General features: G+C 49.3%; 2 protein-coding genes across 2 annotated transcripts; both read right to left on the bottom strand.

Moving 5' to 3' along the window:
* Nucleotides 1-1,433: 1,433 nt before the first annotated feature.
* UNC119 (unc-119 lipid binding chaperone) lies at nucleotides 1,434-20,151 on the bottom strand. The gene is made up of 5 exons (XM_064394926.1): nucleotides 19,963-20,151; nucleotides 10,429-10,542; nucleotides 9,437-9,539; nucleotides 8,561-8,733; nucleotides 1,434-7,168 (listed from the first exon to the last, which is right to left on the bottom strand). Exons 1-5 carry the CDS (start codon nucleotides 20,078-20,080, stop codon nucleotides 7,056-7,058), a joined length of 621 nt encoding a protein of 206 aa, XP_064250996.1. The 5' UTR covers nucleotides 20,081-20,151; the 3' UTR covers nucleotides 1,434-7,055.
* A 496-nt stretch (nucleotides 20,152-20,647) lies between these two features.
* Nucleotides 20,648-24,621, bottom strand: PIGS (phosphatidylinositol glycan anchor biosynthesis class S). The gene is made up of 12 exons (XM_064394913.1): nucleotides 24,480-24,621; nucleotides 24,240-24,379; nucleotides 24,058-24,169; nucleotides 23,535-23,624; nucleotides 23,302-23,393; nucleotides 22,989-23,187; nucleotides 22,595-22,737; nucleotides 22,388-22,502; nucleotides 22,080-22,225; nucleotides 21,869-21,969; nucleotides 21,322-21,532; nucleotides 20,648-21,240 (listed from the first exon to the last, which is right to left on the bottom strand). Exons 1-12 carry the CDS (start codon nucleotides 24,517-24,519, stop codon nucleotides 20,965-20,967), a joined length of 1,665 nt encoding a protein of 554 aa, XP_064250983.1. The 5' UTR covers nucleotides 24,520-24,621; the 3' UTR covers nucleotides 20,648-20,964.
* Between the last annotated feature and the right edge of the window lie 270 nt (nucleotides 24,622-24,891).

The following is a 24,891-nucleotide window of genomic DNA, read 5'->3' as shown; positions in this document are numbered from 1 at the left end:
TGGACTCAAATAAGGAGAATAAATGGTTTTGGGTTATCCTAGCATGCAATGAGATATTTCAGTAATCTCTAAAATTATCTTTGAAGTAAGATCTATTGTGTTAGAGGGGAAAGTTGGGAAATTTGGAGTACTTTATCACTGAGAAGTGTTCGTCCTACAAGTGAAAAATGTTAAGGGAATGCAAGTCAGAGATAGATGAATGCCCTTGAACAATGACAAATAAAATAGAAACATGGGGTGAACACATAAGATTTGCCACAATAACTCAGCAGCTGAGAAATGCCAAAGGAAATAAAAATCTGAGGAGAAGCAGAGAACATCTCCAGAATGATTAGGCATGTTCATTAATAAATGAGACTGACACACCAGCTAAAGTGGGGGAGAGCATTGGTAATGCAGGGTATTTTTGGCAGAAATTTAACACTGGAGTTTTCATGGGAATAATTTTTTTATGGTTCTTTGCAATCTCAGAAGATTTCTAAGCAAGTCTGGGTAATCAGAGAGACTCTTTAACCTCCTTTATTAGTCATTAGCACTGATTTTGGTCTTTTTTTTCTTTTTTTTTAATATTCTGTGAATCAGCATCCAGTCCTTGCAAGAATTCCAAGTCACAATCCAAAGGGTAACCCTTGTATTAATAAATTCCTCACTCACATTCCAGCACACAATGATGTCCCACAGGATATTGTGGCAGTGAGGAGTCCCCAGGAATTCTGTGGAATCAAGATGAGTTATAGAAGATATTTTCACACAAAACCCTCCTACTTCTCTTATTCTGAGAGTTGTTCTTCTCCCAGAGAAGCACAGAGGTATTCCCAGGAATTTCTGAATAAAATATCAAAGCCACCAAGATGGGATTACCACGGTAAAACTCAGCCTGAGCAGCTGGTTCAGCTTTAGTCAATAAGGCAGAGACAGCAATTTTCACACTAATTTCAAACCTTGATTCTCCAAAGTGCAGCCAGAAATTCTTCAGAAGCACAACCTGGTGCAGAAGAGTGATCCAGGAAACTTCAAGATTCTGTTAATGTACTTTGAAACTCGTTTATTTTTCAAATTTTTCATCTTTTTAAATTCACAAATTCACCTTTCAAACTTGCAAAATTTTTAAAATCAAAACCTGATACACAGCTGTGATCTGTGCAGCTCCAAAGTCCCATTAATGTAATTGACATCAGCTTATTTTAATTGCACCCCAAGACATTTTCCCAATCTGAAAGTTAAATCCCACTTGAACAGTTTTAATGTGATGGTTTTACCCACAGAACTTCCCAAACCACTGCAGAGTCTTTCCATCAATCACCACAAGATGAAGCTGCTCACACACATTTACACAAAAACTGAAGTTTGAATATTGATGGAAGAGACCTGAAATGAAAGTTTGAATGCTTTTTCACAGAAATATTGAAATAAAAGAGACAATCACCCTGGTGTCTAGGATCAATAATTTATTTATTTTATTTTTTCTTTTACATTTTGCAATTTGTTACAGGAGAAGAAACACTTGCTAATGGAAGTGACATGTTTTTGAACCATTTTCCAAGGTAATGGAAAAAGTTAAACATATTCCCTAGGATGTACATCAATGACTAAGCTGCCAATATTAAACCAATTGAAGCAAGTGCAGTCCCTATTTAAACCTTGTATAAATTAATTTAAGGACTCTCCTTCTCCTACAGGAAGACTAAATTGTAGCATCTAATTTTTTTATTTTTTTTTTCTTTTTTTAATCCTGAAGTCTCAATCTTTTCTCTCTCTCTACTTAATCTGCAAAAAGTCAAACAGGCTGAAGCCAAAGCCACAGAACGGATTCTGTGCCAAGGTTCCTTCTATTCCTGGTGATCTCCTCAGTTCCCTCCTGTCCCAAAAAGGAAACAAAGGACTCCCAGTTTTCTGAAAACCAGATTCTCTGCATGACAGTGCATTGCGTGGGCCACAGTGGATGTTCTCCTAGCAAACAAATCACTACCAAGGTACAAAGAATTAGAAATTAACTCAGTAAAAATGCTCCTAATGTTTTCCCAGTGGTATAGCAACCAGAATCCTACTTTCCTTCCACAAAAAATAGATTTTTTTTTATAAATACATTTTAATACAGACAATTCTGTTTCTATGCCAAGGAAAAAAAAAAAAAGTCACATTCAAACAGGTTTGCTGGGTGCATTCAGATACAAGCAGACACCAGAGCAGGCAGGAGCACAGGGGGTTTTTGGGGGGCTGCAGACAGACAAACACCATTTCACCCACTGACCAGTGATGGGGAGAACAACTGAGCTGCAAGGTGAGGCCTGGTGCATCCCAGCCCTCAAATAAATCAGCAATTTCCATGTGGATTAAATGATATGAACTCTCAGTGGTATTTAACATTAATAATGAAAATCCTCTATAAATTCAGGCAGTGCTTAGGCTGGGGGTAGAGAGAAGAACCACGAGCAGGAGCTCCCAGCTGCCTCAGACCCAGCAGAAAACTGAGTCACTCACCATGGCCTTGAAGCTCTTAGGTCCAAATAGCTGAAATTAATGCTTTTTTCTATCCTTGTCCTCCTTTTCCTCACCTTTCCCCCCCAAAATGCAGACAAACCTGCCCCAATTTTGTGCCACCAGCTGCTGCCCCGCAGCCCCAAACAACAGCAATGATTTCTGTGGTCTCCTTCCTAACCAGATCTAATTAAAACTGAGCTGTTAACCACCTTTTCCAGGTTATGAATAATTAATAGAGCATTTTTATAATACTTAACTAAATATGAGAGTTGGGTATTAGCATTTTCTTACCTTAAATAGCCCCCAATCTTTGCATGAATAAAAGTTCCCTTTAAATTTGCCATTAAGATTGGGGTTTATTTTTTATGGGTCAATACGTAGGATAATTCTCAATATACCTTAACAGTTTTTTCTCAGATTGAAGAGATTTTGGAAGTAGCCTGCATGTTTCACACACAGCCAGCCACCACTGAGACACTACACAAGATTTTGGAATAAAACTCAAGAGGACAGAGGTGGAAAATAGAGCATCTTACTGACCTGCTCAAAAAACAAGACACAGAGAGAGATTATGAGCAAGAACTAAACCCCAGCAGATTTTTTTCAACCCTGGGGAGACTTTCTACATTAAAATAAATAAATAAATAAACTCTTCTGAGTCAGGAAGGGTGGATCATTCAGTTATTTCAGAAATGTCACCACATAACGGATAATTCACAGAAACAATTTTGGCTTTTGCCACTGAACTGAGAGCAAAGTTTCTAGATTTTCAACCACAGCTGATGTGTTAATTATAAAAGAAAAAAAAAAAGGTTCTCTCCCTGCCACAGAAGTGTGAGTTATTAGAGCATGCAGCTCACCACCAGTGTATTGCTGCTTTTCTTAAAAACCCTGACTACGAAAGGAACCCAAGACTGACAAAGTGAAGAAAATATGTCAAATTATAATTTCCCTGAAAGAATGTGTTGAGCTGTAATTTCCCTGTCTCTCAGAAAAATTATGTCACTATTAGCACTCAGAGAGACTTAGTTTCTTTTTCCAAGATTAAGTCACTGTATAAAGCACACACTTAATCCTGTTTTATGACAGGAAACAGACGGGCATTATTAGCAGATAATCTTAGTTAGCTCTTGGATGTTTTCTTTCACTTTCAAAAAGTCAGATCCCAAATTGCCAGGCTGGCTTGTTAAAACAAAGCTGTGGTGCTAATTAAAGTCATGTTTAAAATGAGATCAAGGAAGAAAATACAACAATTCTTTTTTTCCCAGAGCCAATATTTGGTGATTTCGCAATGAACTTCTAAAGTAAACCCAATAATGATGAATGTTAAAATACAAAATAATAGCTAGTCAAGAAGATTAACAAATTCTTCTGTGAACAATGCTGCTAAGACTTCATTCTCAACTGGTTTATAATAAGAACCAGCTGCCAATTTAAGGGAAAAAATTGTGGGTTTCACAAGTGAGCTGCAAACTCAGCTCCCTCTCAGAAGGAAGTTGAAATTATTGGGTGCTGCACAAAGTCTGGTCTTTAACACTAAATTTTGAAGGTAATTTTTAAGCAAAACAAGGGCAGAAGTGGCTTTAAAAGAGCAACTCTACAGCCAAAGTTTTTGAAGAAACATTCTTTTAGTGCTGTTTATGTGCCTCATATCAACACCACACGTGATGCTGCTGCATGAGCAGGTGGGAAAGGCACAAAATCCCTCTCCTGGACAGTGATTCCCACGTGTTTGCAAAGATTGTGGATGTGGATGGCCTTGAGGAAATCCTAACAAATAATTTCCAAGTAAAACAGAGAGATAACAGTGATAACAGCTTCAGTGGGACACAGAAAAAAGCACTTTCATTGCACTTCCCACAGAAAGTTCTGTTATTTGCCTTGGTTTAGGAATCAGAATTTATTACTTGTGGCAAACTCTGGGGATTTTTAATAAGAGTAAAATTGTCCTAACTGAAAAGGTAGAGCTAAAATTGGTTGAAATTGATTTTATTGAAAATGTCCAATCTTTATTTCTGGTTTAAAATATTCCTAATAATATTTAGGCAACAAATCCACTCAGTGTAATATCTCCCATATGATTCACACTACATTTTCTGTGAGACTGGAATCATTGCATATGTAACCTGAATTATAAAAGATTTCAGAGGGGAGCACCTGATAATTCATCCTCTGGTGTTTAACCTCAAACCCACCCCAGAAAAATGTCAGAAATTCCATCCACACTCTGCACTCCTGGGAACACAGTGACTTTCTCTTGGTTCTTTGATAAGGGGCATGTCTAAGACTCAAATTTCCCTTGATTAGAGTAATATTTTTATGGAATCTCTCTTTTTTTTGTAAGTCTTGAAAGGCATAAAAAAGGAGCAGAACATGACTATTTCAGAGGAAACTCCATCAAATGACCCAAGAGACCACACCTGATCTCATCACAACATATTAAATAGATGACTGGCAATTCTGGGCAAATTCAATTCCTAAAAGTCTTTTAAAAATCTTATACACTTAAGTGACTATTATGAACAGCAGGTGAAAAATAAACCCCCAAAAAACCCTGTACAGGATGGTAATTATAAACATTCACTCTATTTTGTCTTTAAATTAACATTTTTCTCTCCTGTAAATTGAAACTAAGCTCAGAAATACTTAAAACTTGCAAAACGTCATTGGAGATATGATTTAACAGTCCTGTTTAAAAAAAAAAAAAAGCTGGGGGAGGAATGAAAACATTTTTGAAACTATTTCCATCCTTAGTAATTATTGTGCTATAAAATTAATGGTCAGTAGCTCAAAGTACTGCACAAATAATGAGGAAATCCTTTGTATCTCTCAAACTGATCAGTCAGCCGTAGGCTACTTGTATGATTTAACACACTAGAGACAAAAAATAGTGATAAATACAAGTCTCACTGTGATAAGAATTACTACAAGCTACTACTTGTGTAAAATCAGTGAACTGGACACACTTTTGTAGCTACCAAGCTTAATAAAAACTGTGCTGCAACCTAAAATCACTGTGTTGGTTTTTTTTTTAAAAACTGCTTCCTCTCTCAGCAGTCAAAAAAGCCAGGCCAAATACAAATGGTGACACACTGAAAAGTGACCACAACCCCAACAAGAGCACAAAAACCTCCCTGGCCTTAGGCTACACTTGGAATTGTTTTGTAGTCCTGTCTGACACAGGCTGCGACTACAGAGATGCTCATCACGACTGGAAATGGTATTTTAACAAAAATTATTACAATTATTACACCTATCAGAGGCTAACATAGAATGTTCCACTTCAACTCACAGAATTAGACATGGAGACATCAAGTATTTATAGAAATATCTACAGACTGCAACTGTCTTTTATTTTTGTTGATTTTTTCTTTTTTTTTTTGTTTTAAGTATCAGTGAACTGACCTTCAGAGTAAGGGTTTCATGACAACTAGATCACCCCACACTAGTTTATTCTTGGTGTTGCTATTTCTTGGGTTCAATTGGTGTTAAACTTCTTCCAGAAGAGAAGAGAGAACTCTTGCTAAATTTTTTTCCTGTGTGTTAAAGTTGTAGATTATTAGATTTAGCTTCACCTGTATTACTATCTGATGAGAAACGTTTTTAACAAAGGGAAAACGCTGTCTTAACCTCCTTTAAATGCAGATACACATAGAAAATTGGAAATTCCACACTCCCCAGCTGCCCTAGACAGTTAAAATGTTGCTCTAACAAGCAGTGCTGAAGTCCTTATCTTGGTATCGAGCAGAGATGAAAAAAATAGACATGGGAAATGTGTGGCATGAAAAGGTTGAATGTTAAATAAAGCAAAAATGTTAAATAAAACTAAAATCCTTCCGGTTTTCCTGATTATTCTGCAAAAAAACTGAAATCAATGGAAAGTACTTATGGAGGTTCATAGACCCACAATGGCATTTTACCTTCATCTGAAATGTAAAAGGAATGTAAATGTAAAAATACCCAATTAACACAGCTCTGTCACTGAACTATTGCTCTTCATTGCAGGTTTTGGTGTTTCCAAGGTTAAACAGAACCTTACACAGAAGGATTGACACTAAAGGATGAAATACTCGTGGAGAGAGCCAGTCTGAAGATGAAACTTGCCTTTGTGAGATGTTTTGCTCGATATTTTCAACAGGCTGGACAAGTTAAATTGGCCTTTGAAGCATTCACAAAGAGAAACAACCACTCAAACCTCTGCACCCATCCACTCCCATGGTTTCTCTGATTACATTCTTTGGGAAAGCAATCCTAAAAGATACTCAAGGGCAAGAACATAAAATTCACAGAATTAGGGCAAAACCCCTCAGGTCCCACAAGGCCATTTTCAAAGCAGACACTTAAAAGAACTTAGGGAAGTGGTATCCAAAGATCATTTTTAGCTTAAAACTTCTGAAGAACCGGGTCTGCTTCAAAGCTCAAAAGAGATGTCATGAAACTCCTACTGTGGCAAAGAGTCCTTGGTGGGTGGATCCTTGTCCAGGTGACACTGCAGGAGCTTGGAGGTGTTGGGATCCCTGACGACTTCCAGAGGGAAGGGGAGGCCAGCGCGGCTGGGGCCGTCCAGCCCACGCTCAAGGTCCTCCACTGTATGAATAATCTGCCTTGTTGTGCATCACCAGCTTGTTGTCCACAAAGTAGAAACTGTCCGACTGTGTCTCGTAGGGGTGCAGGATCATCTCTCGAACTGTCAGGGGGGAAAAATCCCAGTTAATGGGAGGTGTGGGAATGTTCCCCCTCTGGATGGAGTGACCAAACTGTCCTTTGTCTCCTCACAAAGGAAAAGAGCCCAGAACTTTCTCTCCTCAATTAGGTGAAAAGATATCTCATAGGACCTGGGGGACTTCACCTCAAACTTAAGGATAGCTAACTGGACAGGAGCCAAATGTCCCACCTGAGCAATTTACTGGAAAAAGAAGAGAACAAAGGAACTAATCACTTTTGTGAGGTGTTTTACCAGGCCACGGACCTCTTGCACCTGGCTGGGTTTTTCTCTGTAAAGAGTTTTGTTATTGTGCCTTTTATTAAAACTGTTTTGTTTCCAACACTACCACAGAAGCCATCCTGCTGATTTTATGCCTTCTAAGGTAGCTGAGCTATCTTGGGTGTGAAATACATTTCCAGGAGCTTATGAGACTTGGCTCGAGGAGACCCTTACTTCAGGGACGCTCATTTCAGGGCTCAAGCATTGTTCAGTGTCCCCCAAGCACCTGCAAAATCAGGTGAAAAACCAAAACCCAAATGGGAACTGCCCAAACCACTCCTTGTTGGTATCTTTTAAATAATTCAAGCGTAATCATGGAGTTTTTGTGTTGGAAAAGCCCCCAAAGGCCCTAAAATCCAACCTGAATTCACTAAACCCTTATGCCACATCCACACTTTCTTTGAACAATTTCAGGGATGAAAAGTGTTCATAATCCAAATATATTATGGCACCATATAAAGGGGACCTCAGAATAAGAACCTATTACATCTTGGGTTGGTGTTCTTTTTGTTTTGTTTTTAAAAACAGTGATAAAGCAGCAAACTCAAAGTAAATTTGTTCTGGCCTGACAGCAGGGCCTCACTGTATTTTCCACAGACTGCAATATTAGTGCTGACACACACAATTAGGGGTTGTAAAGAGGAAAATCACAGAGATTTAGTGCTTCTGCTATTGTGTCTTGGGAGAGAGAAGAGAAAATAAAAGTTATGTTCATACTAAAACCTCTCAAGCTCACAATATAGCACATCAAACATTAAAACAGATCATAACATTTAAGTTATCCATTTATTGGATGTCTTTTTAATCTTATTTTTGCTTCTTTTATAACACAATTATCTTTTTTCTCCCAGATACTGAAGCTTCCCTTTTATGAATTAAAAAAAAAAAAAACAAACCCAAGCAACTGCCTGGTGTGTGGTGAGGTACATCCTACTAGAAAACAAAATCAGTGTTAACACAGATATAAAAGGATGAATTATTCTGCCCCACCCACTCTCTAGAGACAGCTTTTAAGAAGAGGCTCCCCCCAAACCACCTCAGATGAACATCGTGGTGTGACAACCCAGAAATGAAAGTTTATAACAAAGAGCTTACTGAGATCCTCCGAGAGCTGGGGGAATTCATAGATGTGCTCACAAGTATTTTTACTGCTGGGGATGCAGAAGCCAAATTCAAAATCAAAACTTTTCAGCAGCTGGTCACGGAAGTAGTGCCGCTCAATCATACGGAAATTATTAATGGGTTTGTCCCCTACTGTGAATTCCACCCTGAAAAAGAAGGGTAAAACTGACGTGAGCTTTCATGCTTCAGTAAGATCTGCAATATTCCTGCAAGGCAGAAGAGAGCTCTGAAAAAAAAAGAAATTTAAAAAAGCCAAAAATACAAAGCAACAGCACTAATCAAATTATTGTTCCCTCTTTCACTTAAAGCATTCTGCGGGGACACACCACAGCACCAGATAAACATCTTAAAGCTGCCATGGGGAGGAACACCTTCCCCTATCCCAGGATGCTCCAAGGTCCATCCAAGCTGGCCTTGGGCACCTCCAGGGATGGAACAGCCACAGCTTCTCTGGGCAACCTGTGCCAGGGCTTCAGCACCCACAGGGAACAATTCCTTCCCAACATCCCATCCATCCCTGCCCTCTGGCACTGGGAAGCCATTCCCCCTTGTTCTGTCACTCCAAAAGTCCCTCTCCAGCTCTCCTGGATTCCCTTCAGGCACTGGAAGGTGCTCTAAGGTTTCCCCAGAGCCTTCCCACTTCATTTTGCCTCTTTTAGCACCAACCCCTTCAGCACCCCTGACTAAACCTAAAGCGACAGCGAAGGCAGGAGAACTGGAGAGCCTCATCATAAATGAAGCCCCCTGTTCAATCAACTTCCTGGCAGGATGAACATGGAAGAGAGGGTTTTTTTTCCCTGAGATTTCAGCTGCTCTCTGTGCCAGCCCAAGGAGCAGGGGGTTACTCACGTGGCTCCCACTTGCCGCAGCCTGAGGAAGGCCGGCGTGAACTGATAGCGCACGAAGCGTCCGGCGTTGGGGTCCACGTCCTTCCTGTCATTGTGCTCCCGCTCTGCAAAAGCCCAAGGAAAGCTCTGTCAGAGCTGCCTGAGAACCAGAAACTCAGGGGGAATACTTGGGGTGGTGTTGTTGTGCCACCTAAGCCAGGAAAAGCTCTGGTGCTGCGCTCTCCCCTCCTCCTGTCCTGAGGTGTCCACCCCTGGTCGCTCCGAGGTGGAATGTTGAGAGATTGGTTTGATAAACTTCTTATCTTCTGGACTTCTATTCCTCATCTACTGCCCCCACCTCACATCAGGATCACAGAGTGACTCTGGACAAGCCATTTCCCCTCAGCATGCTTGGTTTGCTGCCTATAAGCTACAGAAAACCTCCTCTCACCTGCAGGGAGGTGGGGAAGGGTTAAAAGTGCTTGGCCAGGGAAAGAACAGCTGCCCTGGGTTTTTATCACCACTGGCAACAGGCAACACTTGGATGCTTACAAGTAACACCTAAAAATTAATCAAACCAGAAAAAAAAGGCAAATGTTCAGTTTGTTTCATTTGCCTGTTGGCAGTTTCTCCCCTTTGGAAATACCAATTTTTCTGACTCCTCAGTCAGAGATGTTAAACTAACAGCTAAACTATGTGCAGGGGGCACAAGCTGAATAACAGCCAACAAAAAACCACCCAGTGATCTCCTCCTCCTCCTCTGCTCCTGTTTACAACATCCATCTGTCCCTTCCCATCACAGATGGCAACAGGAAGAGCACAGCAGCAGCCAGCTCTGCTCACCCTGTTAGTACAAAAAGACACCTGAAAAACATTCCTGCTGCAAGATGGGGCTCCAGCCCTCCTGCAGTGGAGCGATTCTGCCACTTTTGGGAAATGTATGGAGTAAAAGGAGTGGGGAAAGGCAAAAGAAAGCATTTGCTCATGGAAACCTTGTTTTGTGTGTGCACTCACCTGAAGCTGCTGGCTTGGTGATTTCAAACAAGACTGTGCCAGATTCCATGTCCCGGATTTTGAACCTGGTGAAGTCTATCTTGTAAACATTTTCCTCAGGAGTGCACAAATAATCTGCAGGGGGAAGCAAATTTAAATGATGGCTGTCCTGAAATACCAGGAATTTGTGGCTGCTCTCTGGAGGCCACACCAGCAGTGAGAGCAGCCCAAATCCACCTCCACTACTGCCTGTTTTAATTCCAAACTGGTGTCTCTGAAGACAGTCTCAGTTCTGGAGGCTCACACTGCCCTGCTCAGACAGGACAGGGGAAAGAATTCTCTCCCCCAACACACAGAGGTCACCACCTTTTCCCAACCCTGTGCCAGGAACCCCTGCATCCATTTCCTCCCAGACTAGTCAGCACCTCCATCAAATCCCAGCCTTTCCAGGGTTAAGAGGCTTTGCCTGTTTTAAAAACTGCCCTGTGGCAGAATGCGAGGGCTAAGCAGCTTTGGGAGCTAAGCTGACTGCACTTAACTGGAACAGGAGTGTCCTCCCCTGTGCCACCTCCCTGCTCCAGCCCTCTGCAGACAAAGGGTGGCCTCCTCTCCCCAACCAGGGCTTGTTTTCCTCAGCACTGAAAATGATGTTGAAGCCTTTCCCTGTGTCAGGAAAACAGGGAGCAGAGCCCTTCCCTGCTGTATCTTTGAGAGAATGTCATGGAATCACAGAATTGTTAAGGTTGGAAAAGCCCTCTAAGATCATCAAGTCCAACTTCTCACCCTGCACTGCTGTGTTCACCACTAAACCATGTCCCAGGTGCCACATCCACAGGCCTTTTGAACACTTCCAGGGATGAGGATTCCACTACTAACATCCCCACAGTTTTGGCCTTCAGCCTTGCTGTGCCCTGAGCCAGCTCCTGGCACAGGAATCATCTTCCTCCCTGGGGAAGGAGCACATAGAGCACAGATTGAATGTAGCTCCACTTTACCCTGACAAATCTAAAGAAACGCTCTGTGTAGACAAGCCAGGTCAGCTTTTAAGCAACAGCACCTTTGATTGATGTAGGAGACTGGTTCTGGAGGTTCCAAGGTAAAAATAATACTTTAACATTCTAATTCAAAACACTTTCTCAGCTACTAATTCCTGCTGTTAATCTGAGCTAATCACTTATTTCTGTCTGCTTTCCTATTTCTGAAACTCCAACAAATCCATCCACCTGAGACTTAGTCCCTGAATAAATAAAAACAAGTTACAAGGGCTCAGAGCTCAGACCTGCCCATGCCAACCCAACTTCAGCACAGGTCTAAGAAATCCAAGACCACTGTGAGAGACTTCTGAGCTCCTGGGCACAAACACCAGCATTTTCCTAGAAACCTTTTATTCCTTCCAAATCTCCACAACTTGGAGAACTGTCCAAATAAGCTCAGTACAAGGAACAGAGGTGTTAAATGTTCTCCCTGGCCAGTTTTACTGCTCTCCAACAACCCCATATGGTGAATACTCAAAGGAATGCCAGAGAATTTGTAGATGCCCCATCCCTGGAAGTGCTCAAGGAGAGGGTGGATGGGGCTTGGAGCAACCTGGTCTAGTGGGAGGTGTCCCTGCGTGGCAGAGGGGATGGAAGTGGATGATCTTTAAGGTCCTTCTTAAGCCAAAACACTGAGTTTCTACAATTCTATAAATGGGTGTTCAGGGAGAGGACAGTGTTCAAAGCATCCCTGGCATTTGGCAGGGATTTTCCCTTCCCTATCAACACAGCACAAGGAAAAACTGACACCAGCACGAAAACTGTCAGGAAGAACAAGCTAAAAGCTTGCCTTTTTTTACTACCACAAGAAAATACAAGCCTGTGTTAAGTCATATATCCCAAGAACTGCACAAAAATCTTCCTTTTGTGTCTTCAACAGCAGTCAAGAAGACAGGACAGGAATTTAAACCCAGCCCTTGCCTTAGGCCCTGATGTTTAGCATTCCTCAGGGAGATGTCCTGCAATTACACCGTGATTTTAGGCTCTGACACATCAGCCACCCCAGTTCCTAACCCGTCCCACAACTTCCCAGCTGGGAGCACCAGCATGCAAAACACAAACTGATGGAAGCAGGCACAGCTTCCCACAGCCCAGCTTCCCCTCCCCGGGCCCATGGCCACTGCTGTTCCCTGGGAAGGCTGTTGGCAACAGGCAGCAGTCGCCCGGGAGCCCAGGACACCTTCCCTGGAGCACGCTGGCAAATCTGAAGCCGCGTTTGTCTGCAAGTTAATTATTAAGTGTTTCTACTCCTGCAGAATTCCTGCCCATCCAGCACCATGGCAACAGCTTTATCCCCCTCCTTGGCAGCAGCGTTGCTGCAGTAACAGTGTCCATGACTCATCTGGAGCAGAGGAGAGCCAAGCAGAGCCTCCAAAGAGGAGTAAACCCCGGGTAGAATCCCCACCAGGCCCCTGCTCATTGATGCTTGCACCCCTACACTGTTATTTTCCAATTCTTTTTGCCCTGATAATATTTTAAACCCTTTTTTTGGTTGTTTTTTTTTTTAATCAGCATGCCAGTATACAACTGGATGCCATCCGGGAAGATCAGCTGCCAGAATACTGCAATCAAGTGGGTTTTTTCCCTCCTCTGGCAGTGCCCAGTCTCCTAGAAAGGAAAAAAAAAAAAGAGAAAAACCAGAGGAATATATATTCCTCTCAGTCTGTATTACATTTGCTTCTGCTATTCCTGGTCAAAAATCAATCAAAGTAGCCACGTGCTGGCTTGTTCCCCCAACACGTAACAGGAGCCTGGGGCTGCACTGGAAGGTCTTATTGGGAATGGGCTGCTTGCAATTGGCAGATCCTTCTGCTTAGCTGAGCACTGTCAGATCTGCTAATCTCATCCCATACACACTTATTTTTAAATTACTGTAGGGCCCAGTTGCCCACACTTCCGTGACTCACTTAAATGTATCATCTGCTTCCCTTATCCTAATTCACCGTCGCAGGATTTGGGGAAGGGAGGCAGCAGCCGTGGTTATTTTAGCTGGGAAGGAGGCAGATCAAACCTCCATGGAGGGGATTGTTACAGAGAATGGCGGGTTGGTCTCTCAGGACAGAATATTGTTTCTTCCTCCTCCCCTGAAGCAGGTTGTGCTGCTTCCCTGTTAATGACTGGACCATCACAGTGTGTCCCTGAGCTTTCAGTACTCACCTGATTTAGGGATGAAGGCATGGACACAGCAGCACTGCCATGGAAAACCCATCAGACTGGTTTTTATCCTTAAGAACCCACATTTAGTAGTGAAAAAAAAAATATCACAAAAGAGGAGTACTTCCTACCCTTTCCTAAAGCCCAGGGAATTGTCATATCCCAGACCTCCATCCCCAAACCCTTCCTGAAAACAATTCACCTGGTATTAGCAGCCACTTCTCACTCACACATCACCATTCCTGGTGGTGCCTCTCCAGCTTCTTTCCCATAGCCTCTGGATCACACCCAAAGATCTACAACTCCCCACTTTTAGAGACAATTTCTAACTTAAAAATAGAAATGAAGTTGTGAAGAATTTGGATCACAACCAACACCACTGTGGTGGTCTGAGAAAGCAGCAGAGGTGATTGGCTTCCTGAATCTGGCTCAATTAATTCCTTCACAAACTCTCTAATTTCCTTTGTAGGAAAAAGTGATTCCAAAGTGACCCCAAACCGTTCAGTGGTCTCTAGCTTTGCTCTCAGAATCAGCAGGTGCCCCTTCCCCTGGTACAGTTCTGAGGTGTTATCTCCACTGCCTAATCCAGGGAAGAGACAGTTTACATGCAGGAAACCATCCTGCCCTCCCAAACCCAACCAAAATTACAAAACAAAGCAGCAGAACAGCCTGGACAATGCCAGCAGGCACTGCCTGTGAACACTGGCACATCCTGAACCCTGGTGCAGAACTCCAGGTGTGTGTTTTAGCAGCTGGTGTTACAGAGGAGCACAAAAGGTGAGGGATAATGCAGAGCTAAATAACACAGGAAAGCAAACAAAGGCACTTTCTCCTCTGGACCTCTCCCTGTCATTTAAATGCATGAGATCAGGTTTGCTCCTCATCACAGAAAGCTAAAATTTAATCCTGTATTTCCAAATTTCCTTTGCAACCACCCCACCAGGCCCATTTTATCACAAGCTCCTGGGCAATAGGATTCACACTCTTTGTTGTGCTCCTTCCAAGATCCCTTCTCCATCTCTGCAATCAGCAGGAAGCACGTGTCCCCTCTCACAGACACCAGGGATATTTCTGTGCTCATCAGACTCTAATCTCAGATGGGGCAGCTCCTATTTTAAGGCCTTAAGAGCCCGCTAAGGAAAGCAGAGTGCACCCAGGGTAAGAAAGAACTGAAAATTTGGTCCTGGAAATGGGTGTAAATCAGGAAGATGCTGTACAAGAGACTGAGGCAAGAGCAGTGACTTGTAACATGAATTTCTCTCCCCAACACAAACAACAACAACAATTTAGGGAATGGATGAGAAGGCTCCTGTAGTTATGCAGGCCTATTTCCTAACATGCATTAACCAACAAGGTCAGGAGCTATTTTGAAGCCAACTCCCAAGACATAAGCCAGGTGTAAAGCCAAGACAACTGCAGAGGAATTGCCAGGAGCTGGAGATTAGGAGATTATCAGATTGAAGAGTCTCAGGAGGAAGCAAAAATAGCCCAGACCCCGTGCAGAGGCCGAGCAGTGACGCAGGACACGGAGCAGGACCTGAGGGCAAGGCAGGGCAGGTTTCAGGTGCTATTGATACACCTGCCCAGACAACCTGGGCTCAGTTAAAGAAAAAAATAAACCATTTCCCTGCCCTCTGCCTCAGCAGTTCAAGCCCTGTGACACCAAGCCAGCCAGGAAACAGGATCTACTCCTGTAAAATAAATCCCTCCAACCCAAACCATGGGGTTTGGAGAACCACAGACCAGGGGGGTTGGACAGGGAGGGGGCAGCTGTCCTCTGACCCAGCACTGGAATTAGGCTGCTGCAGTGTTCCAGAGGGAAAATCCTGCACCAGAAGGATCCCACAGGGGTTTTTCCACAGCAGCACATTTACTGTCAAGGAAGCAGAGGGATTTAGGGCAGGAGGCTCCAGGCTGAGGCACTTCCCAAGGTCCCCAGAGTCCCTCAGTTGCCAAATCCTACTGCACAGCTCACCAGGCTCTGATTTTTGTGGCAGCCTGCTCATCTCTTTTTTCTTCTTTTTTTTTTTTTTTTTATTTTAGCTAGAGCTTTCCAGACTTCACCCTCTCACAATTAATTTGATCACAGCCCTGCAGCCAGTGGATGGAGCTGCTCTTCCCCCATTTCCAAGGCACCCAAACACTTTCTCCTGCCCCCTTTTTCACGCTGATTGCATTCAAAGTCTGAAACCACGTGCACAACATCAACTAAATCAGCTATTTTTGGGTTGAGCCAAATCCAAGCTCTGCCCAGACCCTCAGGCTGAGTCCCTCAGCTTTCCTCTTACCTTTGCCACTTCTGCCAGGGATGGCCCAAACCCACAACCCTGGGAGATGGAGGAATCCCACAACCACACACACACCATGTGTGCTGCCCCTGGGAATCCTAACAGCTCACTGTGAGATTCTGGGAAACACAGAGCCCTGGAAAAGCTCACAGCCTGTGTGGGATGCTGTGGGAAGGGTCGTGGGGAGAGCAGCTTGGCACAGCTCTGGGAGATGGCTCTGCAGCAAGAAATCAGCCCATCAAAACACAGCCACACATCACAGCCCTGGACAAGGCAGAGCAGGGATTTATTAACCTCGCAGACACCCACAGCTCCTCAGAGCTCCTAATAAAATACATTCTCCCCATTAACTGGGGAGGGAAGTCATGGTCCAGGAGCAGCTTTGAAGATGGATTCATGCACATCTGCCTCACATTCCTGTTAGTGCCTCCCTCTCTCCTTGCCTATCAAAACCCCATGGATTTAGAAATGGATTTGAACATGGATCCTGGATGGTTTAGTATTACAGGACTTGAACTGCTGAGGCAGAGGGCAGGGAAATGGTTTATTTGGGGTTTTTTTTTTCCTTTAATTGACTGCAGGAAACTGGTATGGAAGTCCCTCAAGAAGGGTCTGGCCTGCCTAACCCACTGAGGCAGCCCTGTGCCAAGCTGGCCTTTAGCTAAAGCTGCCTAGAGAAGTCTCAGAGAAATCCCAAGTGACAGCTCAAGGAAGAGATTACTTTCAGAAATGATTACGTGTGTGCTCCTTATTTTTAGGGTTTGTTTTGAAACTGTTTCCAAGTATGTAATCAATTATTTAACCCCTTGGTTTCCTAGAATAAAATCAGCATTAGAATAAAAGTTATAATGTAAGATTTGATCTGGTATTCTGGGTAAAGTGTGCAGGTGCTAAACAGGGCAGCCTCAGAGGCTGGAGCTTGTCTTTTGTTACACATCTGACTCCTCTGATGCTCTGGCTGCCTCAGTAATTAATTGCAATTTGAACTGAGCTCTGCCCCACTCCTTTGCTAATCTTAAATTAATCACGTCATGAGCTTTTTCCGCTTTTCCCAACCACAGTTGTGTGAGCGAGTGACAAATCTCACTAATTGCAGAGGAAATGGTTCTCCAGCCTTACACCTGATCCAGCTGGAGCAGAGCCAGGACCAGCCTGGCCAGGAGGCCCAGATAATCCCAGGGCAGCATCCCAGATCCACCAGGCTGGACCCAGCGTGCCCAGAAACGTTGTGGGCCCGGAGCTGCCAGGGAATTTAACATTGGGAGGACACAGAACATGCAGGGCAGTTCACACAACTCCCCAGTTAAGCTTATTAGAAGCACATTAAGAGCAGAGCCCAGCTGGCTCCTGTGGCTGCCCACAGAGCCACATCCTGCCTCGCCACCCTGCCAGCCCAGCCACCTCACACTGGGTCAGCTGCACCCACTGGGAGAGCAAAGTCCAGCTGTGCTGCCTGATGGAAAGATGATTAGGGAGGAATTCTTCCCTCTCAGGCTGCTGAGGCACTGGCAGGGGTTGGGCAGAGAAGCTGTGGCTGCCCCATCCCTGGAAGTGTTCAAGGAAAGGTTGGGTGAGGCTTGGAGCAACCTCATCTAGTGGAAGGTTCCTGTTCTTGGAGAGGCACTTGGAACAAGGTGGTTTTTAAGGTCCCCTCCAACCCAAATCATTCTGTGCTACAGCCAGAATTCCACCTCTCCCTGGAAACCTGCTCAGAAACACAGAGCCTGCTCCTGGGGAGCATTCCTAAAACACACCTGCCTGTGGGACCAAGCCCTGCTGGGCTTTGGCTGATGGAGCAGCCCCAAAACACAGCCAGCCCTCCCCTGGTCCCAGGCAGGACACAGTTTAATGTGTGAGCTGAAGTGCTGCTGGCCCATGAGTTTGGATAAAGATGGATTATCCTCTCTCTGGAACAACAAAGGGCAGCCAGGGCACCAGGACATTTCTGCTGCAGCCCCACCACCAACTCCTCCTTCAACTCCAAACTGTCAAAGACAGAATTGCTGCAACAGGGTGTGGTGTCTGCCCTGACACCCAGCACGTACAAAAGGTTGGGGCAGCTGTGAACTTCTCTCCCACAGCCTGGTACTTCCTCCTCCCCTACCTGAAGCAGAAGAGTGGAACAGTTTCACATTGCTATTTTTGGCCATCTGTTTTTAAGGGTGTAAAAATGAGCAAAGGCCACAGAATGCCCCAAATAATCATTAGGTGTTAAAAATCTGAAAAATGTTCTTTGCTTTCTGTTAAACCCACCAGGACAAAAAGTGAGCTTGAGAAGGGGGGGTTGCAAAGGGTTCCTGGGTAAGATACAATATGCTCAACATGGATGTACTGTTTACCTGTATCCCCAAACTCACTGAGGGTTCCAGGTGTGGGGAGCATTTCCTGACTCCCACACATCCAGCAGGACAGGAAGCATTTCCCATGGCAAGCCTGGGACATCATCACAGTGCCTGGCTCTGACCCTGGCAGCAGCAAGTGTCACAGCAGGAGGGGAACACAACATTTTCATGCATTTCACATCCTCCCTGTGCTCCAGAGCACTCTGACCCAGGGCTGGAAGAGGCAGACAACAACCAGCTCTGCTCCAAGCCTGGCTCCCCAGCTTAGCAGTCCCTGCTCCCTGGGAAGGCAGGAGCTCACCAAGAGCGAGCACCATCCATCCCCACGGATGCCACAGGAGGTGACATCAGAGCTCCTCGAGCCCCTAAAAAAATACATTTTTGTAGCAAGGCTGTGGGGTGGCCCTGTCCCCTCCAGACAGCCCTGGCGAGGGCAGGGACACGGGGGCTGCCATGAAGTGAGCACACAGTGCTTCACACAGCCGTGGCTGGGACTCACCATCCCACTGAGGATGCTGGCAGGATGCTCCAGTGCCTGCTGCGTGCTCTCCCTGCTACAGGCAGGGGATTTCTGGGCACTGAATCACGCAGCTGCACCAGCAGAGCAGCTCAGCTCGAGAAGGGCACCCTCCCTGAGGGCTGACACGGGTCCCTGCCGGGCTGTCCTCCTCCCATCCTGCTCACACAGCAGCCCCACGGGGCTGCCTGCACGCAGCAGCACCCACAGCCACATCCTTCCTCTCCAGGCTCGTCACAGCCCAGCCTGTGACACAGAGCTGGCTTTGAGGGCAGAGTGCTGCGAGGCACAGGGAGCACAGCCAGGCCCCTGGCAGCCCAGAGACACAACCCAAAGGTCCTAGGAGATGGAAAAAGGACTTTTTGGGACAGCGGGATTGTCCCTGGGCATCGCTGGGCTGAGGCACACACAGTACCATGGAATGGTTTGGGTTGGAAGGGACCTTAAAGACCATCTGGTTCCAACCCCCTGCCAGGGGCAGGGACACCTTCCACCAGCCCAGGCTGCTCCAAGCCCCATCCAAGCTCATCTTGAGCACTTCCAGGGATAGAGCAGCCACTGCTTCTCTGTGCCAGGGCCCCACCACTCTCCCAGGGAGGAATTTCTCCCTAATATCTAATCTAAACCTGCTCTCCATCAGCGTGAAGCCATTCCCCCCTGTCCTGGCCTTTCCCCAGCCTCATGTGCTGCTGTCCCGAGCTCTTCCAGTCACACACTCCCACCCACCGCCTCCAAGATGCCCTCAGGACCACGGGTGCTACACTGGGGAGGGGCAAACCGGGTTGGGGGGCTGCTCTGAAGTCCCCCCCATGGCCAGGGATCCAGCCCGTCCCATTGCCATGGGCACAGGGTGGGAGCAGACACAGGGAATGGGGAGAGCAGCGAGGAGCATCCCAACACCGACCTTCCCGCAGAGTTGGGGGCTGCACGCCCAGCTCCGGGCACTCCCCCGCTCTCCCGATGGTCCCCAGCCCCCGGGCTGGCACATCCCGCTGCGGGCTCTGTCCCCGGCCGCGCTGCATCCCCGCTTCTCGTCCCCCGGGAAGGTGGCACCGCTTCCCCTTTCCCCGCTGGTTTAGCCCCCTTGAAAGGGGGAACGGCTCCTCTTCCCTCCCTGTTTAAACCCCTAGGAGAGGAGAACCGGCTGCCCTTTTTCCCCCGGGAAAAGCCCCAGGGGGACACGGTCCCCGTGCTCCCGCCGCGCCATGCCCGGCACGCACCGCTGGTGACCCGCTGCAGCCCCAGCACGTCGTCGGGCCCGATGAGCGCCTTTCGGCCCAGCTCCTCCTCGGTCCTGGCCGCCGCCGCCCCGGCCCCGCCGCTCTTCTTCACCTTCATGGCCCCGCCGCCGCCGCCGGTGTGAGCGGCCCCGGCCCCGCTGCGCGCCGCCGCACCGGGAGGGGCCTCGCCATCACCGCCCCCGGCCCGCCCCCGGCCCGCAGCGCCGCCCGAACCCGGCAAGGGGGAGGAACGCGGCCGGGGAGGAAAGCGGCCCCTCCACGCTGCTCCCAGGGGCTCAGGGTAAGCCCCTTCTGCTGGAGGAGACTGGGGTGTCCCCTCTGAACCCCCCGCCACGGGGGTCAGCCCCGCAGTGAGGTGGGGACAGAGCACACAGCTGGCCCAGAGCACGGGGACACCGGCCACGACCACCCGCTGACCGACACACGGTGGAGGAGCTGGATGCCGGGCTGCCCCCGGGGGCTCTACACCCATGGACGGGAAATGCCCCCCTAGAAACTGCCCCCCCAGGAACTGTCCCCCCTCCCCAGCCAAGTATTTTTGGCTAAATACCCATAAGACAGGAACCAGAGCCCATAAAGCAATGAATGGAGGGAGGAAAGCTGGGCCAGGGGAAGGCAGGGCAATACGTACCCCCCCCAGAAGGCTAAAGGAGATTCACACAGCCCCACATCAGCCCCCCACAGAACAGGGGGTTCTTTATTTACACAGCAGCAGCTTCTGAATACAGCACCAGGCTGGGGGTGCACAAAGGCAGCTCACTCCCTCCCCTCCCCACCTCTGTGGGTGCAGGAGGGCTCAGCACCCAAATTGAGACACCCTTCCCACCTCCCAAAGTAGCCTCTCTTCCCACTCCTGCATCCTGGCCCTGGCACTCCCAAGCCAAGCAGCCAGGCCTGGACCTGGGGTGCCTTTTTGGGCCACGAGCCTGTGACAACACCACCCCACGGGGTGGGGACAGCCCCAAGCCAGGGCACCGTGGCTCAGTCCATCTTGGTGGGCTCCTTCTTACGCAGCCTGGTCTCCCGCACAATCTTGACCAGGGACAGGAGAATTGGGACAGCCATGGGCAGGAAGAGCGGGATGTAGATGGCAAATTTCTGGTCGTCAGGGAAGTAGAGGAGATGGAGGAGAGATGGGTCAAAGAAGGCCCTCTCTGAGGAGGTGACAGCCTCCTTGCTGGCCTGGAAAGCTGCGAGCAGGTGGCCCAGAGACAGCTCGGTCACAGCGCTCTGGACTGAGGCCACTGCCCGGTACACCTGTGGGAACAGCACCAAGGGTCAGTCCCTGGCCAGGGAGGGCAAGAGGGACACTCAGCCCCCTCTGCTCCCCAGCCCTACCTCAGAGGCAACATCATCCTTGATGACGATGTTCCCGATCTTGTCCAGGAGCTGGGCCAGCGAGGTCAGCGTGGTGGACACGGTGGCGATGTTCTCCACAGTGTGGGCCCACAGCAGGTGGTCCAGCTCCCAGTCTGCCAGCCCCTCATTCCCTGGGCTTTCCAGCAGGAACTCTGGGGGCACCTCCTCCCGAGACAGCCCAAAGAGTAACCTGGGAGCAGAAGGGATGGTCCCAGCCCACATCAGCCCTCATTCCCATGAGCTCCCTGCTCTTCTTCCCTGTTGTGTTTAGTCCCAATCCTGCCTCATTGTCTCCTGGATGTGTGGCACGATAAGCCAAGCCTCCTATCTGAGGGAATGGGAGATGTGCCAGCATCCCTGGCCACAGAGCAGTGATGGCCAGTAGCCAGCACCTTGAAGGCCACAAAGAGCCACCCTCAGCCTCCCAGAGCCCACGGAGGGAGGAGTGAACAATGTGCTTGGGTACAGCCTGTTCTGACCCCACTGATTTCCACAGAGGCCTGGGGAGGGAAGAGCACATCCTCACCGGAGCTGGGCCAGGAAAACCTCCATCACTCGTGCCATGTCCACATCCACATGCAGAGGGAGGGAGGTTTGGGGGGAAGCAGGGGCTTCAACGTTGTAAACCTGTGGGAATGCATGTAAATGAGGCATAGCCAGGGCCTCAGGGTCACCAGCTGGGAAAGGGGAGCCACCACCTTGTCCCAGCACTGCCAGCACCCCCGTGGTCCCCATACCATGATGCCACCCCAGCGAGGGCTGTGGAAGGCGTTGGTGCTCACTGGGGCTCCATCCTTGTCCTGGATGTACAGAGGGGAGTGGGAGCGCTCTGGCACATACAGCAGGAAGTTCAGCACGGGGTAGAGCGAGGCAGCACTGGAGCCTGCAGTGGGACACAGTCACAGAACTCTTGTGGCTGGCAGGGACAGCAAGAGCAGCCCACAGCCCAGCTCCTCCTTCACAGCCACCCCAGCAGCTCCCACGTGGGCTGGGGGGAAAGGGAGCCATGAGGCAGATCCCAGTGAGCCACGAGCACAGAGCTCACCCAGCCGGGCCTCCACGGGGTTGATGACGTGTGGGAGGCTGTGAGCACTCAGGAGGAAGCTGGAGGACTCCTTGTCATAGCGTGGTGTCACTCCTAGGACAGCGTAGTACAGGATCTGCAGGCACACAAGGGACACGCTGCTGGCAGAGAAGTGCACCCCAGGGAGGTCAGGGCTGGGCTTTCCCCACCACCTCTCCCAGCCCTCACCTGTGAATCCACAGAAAAGTTGGCCACCAAGCTCAGTTTGTCCAGGACGGGCTTCACAAAGCGGTTCACAGCCCCCTCGATGTCCCAGTCCACGGTGTGGGACTTGGGGTCAGGGTTCAGCAGGCTGAAGGTGATCTCATACCCTGCAAGGACCCGCAGCCTGTGAGCCACCGAGGCCGTGACAGAGCTCCCAAGAGCAGCAAGACCTGTCCCCTCCTCCCTGGCCCACCCCAGTGTGAGGTGACACCAACAGAGCAACCACAGCACAACCCTGGCCCAGAACAACAGCTACAGGGATCATCCATCCAGGGATGCCACATGCAGAGCAGGAATGGCACTTCCCCAGGAGCAGAAGGCTTCCCGAGGCCAGGGAGCAGGCCTGGAGGATGCCTACCCAGGCTGGATTTCAGGTTGCGCCGTGCGTCGGGGCTGAGCCGCCCGTCGGGCCCGCGGTCCGAGAGCGCGGCGGCGATGGAGCTGGCCGTGAAGGACATCACCTGTGTCACCTCCCTCAGCCGGGCCCGCAGGGCAGCCAGGCTCCCCCCGGCCCTCACCAGGGCGCTGCGGTGCCTCCCCACGTAGACGCTGGTGCCCTGGGGACGGCACGGGGTGAGGGCTGGGTGCCACCCGTGACAGGCACCTGCGCACGTGCCACCTGCCAGGGGTGGGGCACGCAAGGGCTGGCACCACAGCGTGCTGCTCCCTACCTGAGGCAGCAGAGAGGAGGTTTCGGGGACCACGTACATGGTCAGGGAGCCCAGGGTGGTGTCCTGCAGCGGGTACAGAGCAGCGTCAGCCTCTGGGGAAGATGGAAGCACTGGCAGGGTTGGGAATTTCACTCCAATCCAATCCCTGTCTCACTCTGACACAAAGCCAAGGGTGTTCTCTGCTCTGCCAGCCTCAGCAAAAGGAGGTCCCCAGCAATTCCCTGCTCCAGTACCTGGTGCAGTCGCTGCAGCCAGTGCTGCCTCCTCCTGAGCCGTGGCGCGGCGATAGCGCAGCTCATAGCGGGACGTGACGCTGGTTCTCACTGGGGGCAGAAAACCTGAGTGAATCTGCTGATCCCAGGCCCCTCACAGGAGCCTGGTGCTCACGGGGACAAGGGACAACGCCAGGGGGACACATGGCACAAGGTCCTTTGGGTGCCAGTGGGGTGAACCACTATGGGATGTAGCACTGCACTGGTAGTGAGACAGCCCCACAGCAGCCAGACACACCCCACCTTCCAAGGCTCCATCATCCCCAGGCAATGGAGCTGGTCCCTTCCCTGCAGCACCCTGGGACCTCATTGTGCACCGCTGTTCCCTGCACTGCCAGCTCAGGGCAGGGTGATGCTGGTGAACGGAGCTCGGGGTCCCGGGAGCTCCGGGGGCTGAAGCCACGGGCAGGCTGGGACCCCCACGAAAGGACACGGCCACGCATGAGGAGCAGACGGGGCAGGGACAGACAAGGGGGTCTCTCACGGTTCACGGAAATCTCCATCTCCTGCACGTCCCGGAAGGGCAGCGGCCTGGGCAGGTCCCCGGGCACGGATCCCGGGGCGAAGACCACGGCCATGGGCACCACCAGCTGAACCTGCACAGGGGCAGCGTCAGCCCGGGCCGAGCCCCCCGAGCCGCCGCCCCCGGGCCCGCCCGGCGCTCACCGGCTGCTGGCCGAGCTCATCGATGTCCGCGTAGGGCAGCGCAGCGCGGTAGGTCTCGGTCGTCTTCCACCACAGCGGCAGTCCCAGCACCACAGCGATGGTCGCGAAGGACAGGGCGGCGCGCCGGCCCCGCGCCCGCTCTGCGGGGACAGCGCTCAGCACCAGCCCGGCTCCCCGGGGAGCGGGGTCGGGGAGCCGGGAGACAGCGAACAAGCACCGAGCATCCGCACCCGCCAGTACCTGCCTCATCCGCCGCCATCGCCGCCGCCGCCGCCACCATCTTCACTTCCTGGCCCAGCCGGGGGGCGTGCCCTGCGCCAGCCCAGCCAATCAGAGCTCAGAATTCCTACAGCGCCCAATGGGCGCGGCGTGCGCCGCGCGGCGGCACAGACGGGCGGGCAGCAGAACCAATCAGAGCACGTACCGGCCGTGAGGCGGTGAGCTTTGCCCTCTACGAGTGCCGCGGTGGGACAGATGGCGGCGCCTCCCGTGGGCACTGAGGCAGCGCCGAGTACCGGGAGCGGGGGAACAGGAGCGGGGGGACAGGAGCTCCTCACAGCCCTTAGGCGAGCCCACCCACGCCCCCCAAGCTCACGGAGCCTCACGATGCGTGCGGGCGGGCTGCCACCCAGCACAGCTCATTGCGTAAGTG

The sequence above is a fragment of the Passer domesticus genome, chromosome 19, assembly GCF_036417665.1.
Source record: "Passer domesticus isolate bPasDom1 chromosome 19, bPasDom1.hap1, whole genome shotgun sequence".
NCBI lineage: Eukaryota > Metazoa > Chordata > Aves > Passeriformes > Passeridae > Passer > Passer domesticus.
Note: the sequence above shows the minus strand (reverse complement) of the source record. Positions and strands in the feature narration are given on the sequence as shown.